Raw genomic sequence first — 6,606 nt, forward strand, 5'->3', positions numbered from 1 at the left:
TGTGGGCACTTGAGTGACCAAAGTGAAAAGTTTCAGATTTGGAGTTGATCGTGTGACTATCCAACTCCACGCAGTGACTACCCCCTCCCCCAATTTAAAGCCTTTACCCACAAACACACACACACACGCACTTAGTAAACATCTGGTTCACATTTTTGAAATTCATACCGTTCTTGGTAGGACAGCTCTTGGGGGGGGGGGGGGTGGAGAAAAAAAGAAAGCAGTGTTTATGTTTGTATCCTCCCTCTTCAAACACCATCTATTTCACGAGTGATCTTTTAGAGGCTTTGGGCTAACAATAAAAATGTGAGTTTGCTACTTTTCTGGCAAAGGAAATATGGACAGAAGTAAAGAAGTACTGCAGACTAAAAAGCAAATGCATGAAAGACTAGAAACCCAAAAGAGAACTGAACAGATCATAAGTCTCTCACACAGCTTTGCTCCCAAACTCTACAAGATTGCTCAACTGACTGTTCTGTTGCACTCTCTCAGTGTACTTTGCAGACATCCCTATTCCCTGGACTATATGCCAAAGCCTGCGATGAATTTTGAACAATCTTTTAAGCTACGGAACAAAATGAAGCTCTGGAATAATGGTCACTTAAAGCTTTTATGTGAAGTTAGAAGTTTCCTACAGCTCTAAAAGCATGTACAAGAACTCAGCGTGGAGGAGGTATGTCTTCCCCTAAACCAGCAGGTCTTTGCGACATTTTGATTGGTATGTTACGTGAGCGGGAATCTGAATCATTTTTCACAGTACTTAGGTAGAGCTTGGAGAGGTATCATTGTGAAAAAAGCTCTGTCCCAACCTGGCAGTTCTGATCAGCTGGCATCAGTGACTTGCACTTCGAGCCAAACTGATCCCATTCATGTATAAATCTTTGTTTGCAGTTTAAGAAACATTTATACTGACCACGTTTCTCATAAGTTAATGTCACTACAACGTAAGATGTCAAAATCCTCCCATCACAGTTTCATAGCCTACACCCCACCTCTTGAAAACAACTGATGAACAGCAGCAATGGAATGTTAAAATTCATAATAAATAATTCACATATCACGTTAAGAATTACGAGAAAGGATTAAATTTTCTCTCCCTATGTTTTATAAACCTAATGTCTCTATTCCTTCTACAACAGCAGTAAGATCTTCATTTTAGGTTTAACATTAAAAGATTGTTTAGAGGCATCAATGAAAAGCAAAAACCACCATAGGAACATTACAAAACTAACAAATGTTTAGCTTTTTCCATTATCTGTACTCAGACAAAAGACAGAAGGAATCTTATTCCGATACAGCGAAGTTTTTAGTTGTTACTCAGGAAGTTTTAACGTTATGACTTCATTCTTCATTTTGAAGTACTGATTGAAGCGTACAATTGCGTACCTATTTGGAGAAATAAAAAAAATTAAGTTTAAGTACCATTATGACAAATGTAGCCCTTCTCCCTGTATTGGCTTTTAACCGTGCATTTTAAGCTTTTTCTGCCATCTAGTGGCAACTTAATTTGTTGCACATTAGAAAAATGCCAGATTGATTCAGTAGCACTGAACAGGTACAGTAAATAGGAAACACTTTTAAAGACAGATGAGCAGATGTCTTATACTGTATCAGCCTGGTTTCCATTTCCTAAGACATTTCACCTAGTCAAAGAAAAAACTCAGCTGGCAAGGGTTAACCAAAGCAGCCCTGCCATATATTAAGGGTGCAGGCTTTAAATCATAACTAATACCATTACCAAATACTAATTAGCAAGGATAGCATGCTTCTGATGTTCACAGCACATCACATAAATATATCAAATATTCAACGTGGCCCCATCTGGGGATGCCTAAATCCAAAGACTGGGGCCATGATCACACAAGACAGTTCTTTCTACAACCCTGAGAAAAGCCCAGGGTTCACAGAAAAAAATCAGAAACCTTACTCGCCCCCAAAACGGGGGTTTAAAAAAACCACCAAAATGATAAAAGAAGCAATAGTAGCTTTAAGAACAGATGCTCTCAGTGACTGCTGCTAGGCAACCAAAACAGTATTACAAGCCTTCAAGCCTTGGTCTCTGTCAGGAAAGGGCAATAGAAGGGGGCAAGGAGGATTATAGATCTTCTAATGCTATAACCAATTAATATAGTGGAAGCCAATTTTAACTGGCAAGACTGAACAAAATGCACACTTGCTCATTTGTAACTGGTGGTCTTCCTTCCAACTGTTCCAGAGTTCATACAATGCCAATCATAGGTTGTTGCTCTACATGTGTCCTCCTCCCCTTCTGCATTACAATCCTCTTCCCCTGTTCCTGTTTGGAGGGCAGCACATCATAGTTTCCCAGTAAAGACATTATGGAAAACTATGGGCTGCCTTCAAACTTGAGAGGAGGGAGGGGACTGCACACGAAGAGTGAAAGGATGGAACACATGAGCTAAAGAATAATTTCAGTATGATCACATAGCAACAAACCATGGTTTACAATTACACCCAAACACATGGAGACATGCAGGCAGCGGAGGGGGAATCCCATTCACTTGTCAGGCAACTCATCACTACCCCTTGTGGAAGGGAAGAATTTTGCTTGGCCATCCCCTGGCCCATCTGCTCCCTGGTCCAGTGGTGGGGGCTCCCCCTTCCTCAACTGCCTCCAGAACTGCAACTTCAGTAGTGGTTTCAGCATGAATGGGATGCTGGAGGGTCTCAGAGATGCCCCACCCACTTCAAGCACTGCAGCCGCAGGGGGGGGGGAGACACAGCTGAGGCTTCCACTCCTTATTGCCCAGCCCATCTGTGTGACTCCAACGAAGCGACCTGGCTACCCACACATCCTCCTTGCCACTGGGAGATAGGAGTTGCTCCTGGTCTCCCTCCACCACCTGCCTGCCTAAAGTGTGAGGTGTGAGCAGATCCTGCTCCTCCACACCCATCCACAACACCATCACCTCACTGGTGGGACGACAGCTCCTCCTGCTCCTCCCTACCCACTGGCCAGCCTCCATAGAACAGGTGAGGATGGACTGCGTAAGGACATACTGGGTCACCTGGCTCTTCCTCCTCTCCCTGCAACTGTTACGGTGACATAATGTGAGGTTACACTGTTATGTTCCTCTATTTGGGGTGGGAGGTGTTACATTTTTAAATTTTCAGATTTCCCCCCAAGTTTGCTGAAAAATCTCACTTCTATATAGATGACCCTGATCCACCGATTCAAGTAATCACAGATGTGGCCATGTTGAAAACTAAATATACTGATAAAGGGTGATGGCTTTAGTGTGTTAAATTCTAAGTTTCAATTTTCTTCAAAAGTAAGGACAGCATAGGCAGTGAAGGGGAAAAGGGGAGAAAGGGGAGGAATTACAGATGTGAAGCCCCTGGAGGGGGGGGGGAAATCAGGAAACCATTTTTTCCCCTAGGGCTTCTCCTCTCCCTTCCTTCCAATGGAAAAATCAGGAAGCACTAAAAAAACTTCTATGAAAATTCCCCTTCCAGAATGACTGAAGTGCTTCTAAAGGGTTTACTCAAAATGTGCAACATGAAAAATCTAAGGCCTTTCTCCCTGTTTTTCTGAAGGAAAAACTGGAGAAAGTTGGGGAGCAGTAAAAAAACCTTTGTACTACAAAATTATCAACTGTTCTTTTCCTCTGCTTCTCCGGTGGCAAAAACATAAAATACATGTCCTAAGAGAGGCAGCTGTTTCAATTTTCTCTCTCTCTCAGGTACTAGGTCTACCTTCCAAGCTTGCTTGTAGAGAACAAAGACATTTACACTTTTAAATTCCATAAATATGTCAATTCGTACAACTGTATGTGTTAACTAAGTTACAAATTATGCATTTTATGTTGTTGAAGAAGCAAAGCTTAGGTTTGATAGGAAAGTACTGCATCTATTTCAATTTCCCCTAGCATTTCTGGTTATGCCCCCCAAACCCCAAGAACCCAGAATCCCCCACAGCTTCATAATTTCTGGACATTTTTCATCTGCAAGAGGAAGGTGAACAAATGCAATTCTTGGCATCTATCAAGGCTTTGGTTTTAAGAAAATATATTTTAATGAATTAGCCAGTTAAATGGTAGGTGGTTATTCAACTCACCTAACAGCTCTAGACAATATTTCAGAAACAAAATGAGTACTTCAGGCAACAAAATCCTCCATCTCAGACTTGGAAGCACAGTTGCCCAAGGGTGGGTGTTCACAAAATCAGTATCGAAACCAGAAGTTCATGGGCAGATTTACAGATGGTACACTTACCCTAAAAAGTCAAATTCAATGGTGGAGTATTTCGCTTGAATCAGGGCCCATAATCCCCAGAAGAAGTGAGAGGCCTGCAGTTCAAAAGAAAAGTGAAGGATTGACAAAAAGTTACATCACAGTACCAATGAAGATCTCAAATAAGGACTGCACTCAGATTGAATTGGCAACTTCTGCCAATTCCCTTTCCAACTGGCTGACCCTCTCACCATTTCTTACAGCCCCCCACCCTTCAGGAACATCATGTTTTTGGGATCGGTGGGCTACAGTGGGATAAGGAAAAGAAGGAAAGTTCCATTCTGCTGTTGGAAAATTTAGTCTGGGATCCAACCCTAAAAGTGGTATCAATTTTATTTGCTGTTCTGAGACTAGTATGCACAGCAAAATAAAAATCTTTAAATACTTTGACTGTTTTTAAGATCTTGGGAGTTTATGATCACCCCCCACCAACCTTCCAGGCCACCTTGGAAAAGACACCAAAGGTCACCACGGCCAATGATGGCAATAGGACTTGTCTTTGATCCCTTTAGAACTTGACACTACTTTGAAACTTCTTCTTCCTCAAATAGGCTTTGAAGGCTTCTTTAGGCTTTGTATAATGCCAACAGAGAATACAGTATTACTGAATAAATTCATTATTGTTTTAAGTCACTTAAAAAACCCTCCGAAGTCCATTTTATACCTCAATCACTTCGCAATACAGGTTGTAGGCATATGATACATGTCAAATGGAAGTTTAGGATGATATTAAGCTAAATTGTGCTTAACCCAAATTTGGAACTTACAAAGTATTTGTTTTGTGGCCACCCATACTGCAAGCAACACATATTTAAATTTCCCTAGGTAAAACCTGAGACCAGAGAGGTAAATTACTTCCTACACTACTTATAGAACCATAGTTTTTATTTTGCGGTGTCTTAAAGTGTTGTACATCTGGAAACCTTTCAAAACAAAGCCATGCCAATGCCTTCCTCTCCTACAAAGCATGTGCTTCTGTGTTTAGTACTATGCTCAACATGGTTCCTGTTTCTTCTAATGTAATCTCCTACATAATGATGTTTAGTAAACACTGAAGATCTATTTCAGGCAGCTTGCTCATGTGTGGCCTGCAAATCAGATGGGCCAGCCCCAACCCCTTCACAAAATTCCATTCCCTGAAGCACAAACATTGCAATTGATAACACAGTGTCACAGTTACACGGACAACCAGCAGTTTCCCAAGCTAGATCTGCAAATATATCAATTAAAATTAAGGAAATAGCTATATATAACCTGACAGCTTGCCCCAACAACATTTTCTGGACGAAAGATGTAGTCTCATCCCACCCAGTAAAGCCTCTAGCACTGAACCAAGAACAACCACGTCTGCTCACATGGATATTAGGCCCAGCAGCCTGAAAAAGGGCAAGAGATAGCTAGACTGTGATCAGATATCATGATATACACAGTCCTGCTTCGTCTACTATAAAGCGCCCAAGAGAACATATTTGTTTATATATCCCAGTCAATCCCCACGCTGCCATGGAAGCTCACTGACTGACCGTGGGCCACTCACACACTCCCAGCCGCCTAATCTACCCCACAGGGTTGTTGTGAGGTTAAAATGGAGGAGAGGAGAACGATGTAAGCTGCTTTGGGTCTCCATTGGGCAGAAAGGTAGGCTATAAATAAAGTAAACAAGTAAAATAAAATAAATAATCTGCTGCTTGTCTCCTTTCCTGCCCCCAGGCAGGATACCTAGATAACCATCCCAAGGTCTCGTGTGTTGGTGGGCTCCTGGCCATGCCTTACCACGCACACAGTCCACTCTCCATTCACTGGCTGATAGGGATGTGCATTTCGGGATCCCGAGCCGGAAAAAAAGCCGAAAATAACGGTTTTTAGCTTTTTTCGGCTTTCGGGATCCCGAATTAGCAATTTATGCACTTGTCCGAATCCCGGAAAAAAATCCCGAAAAAATTCGGGAATCCCGAAAAAATTCGGGTCCATTATAACCAATGGGGCCATTGAAGTCAATGGCAAAAATCTTCTTGAAAAGTTGTGGGGGGCTGGGGGGGAGAGGGTTTGGGGTAGAGGCTCCAAACTTGGAGCGTGCTTACTGGAACCTCTCCTCAACATACCCACCAAGTTTCAAGACGATTGGACCAGGGGGTACAATTTTATGGGCCCCCAAACAGGTTGCCCCCAGATCAGCTTGCTGCAGTTTATTCCCGGTTTGCCACCGAACTTCGGCGGCAATTCAGCAACATTGTATCCTATGGACCTTGGAGTGGGTAAGCTCCAAACTTGGAGGGTGGTTACTAGAACCTCTTCCCTACATACCCACCAAGTTTCATGAAGATTGGACCAGGGGGGTCCAATTCTATGGTT

General features: G+C 42.4%; 1 protein-coding gene across 1 annotated transcript in view; it reads right to left on the reverse strand.

Annotated features, from left to right (window-relative positions):
• Nucleotides 1-1,187: 1,187 nt before the first annotated feature.
• The window catches only part of ETNK1 (ethanolamine kinase 1), a 47,838-nt gene continuing 42,419 nt past the window's right edge, over nucleotides 1,188-6,606 (reverse strand). The window contains exons 7-8 of the mRNA XM_015418234.1: nucleotides 4,237-4,310; nucleotides 1,188-1,386 (exon numbers count right to left, since the gene is read on the reverse strand). Coding sequence (XP_015273720.1) covers nucleotides 1,314-1,386; nucleotides 4,237-4,310 — 147 coding nt within the window. The 3' untranslated portion in view covers nucleotides 1,188-1,313. The remainder of the gene's footprint in view (nucleotides 1,387-4,236; nucleotides 4,311-6,606) is intronic.

Source organism: Gekko japonicus, unplaced genomic scaffold (assembly GCF_001447785.1).
Source record: "Gekko japonicus isolate JY-2015 unplaced genomic scaffold, Gekko_japonicus_V1.1 scaffold2982, whole genome shotgun sequence".
Taxonomy (NCBI): Eukaryota; Metazoa; Chordata; class Lepidosauria; order Squamata; family Gekkonidae; genus Gekko; species Gekko japonicus.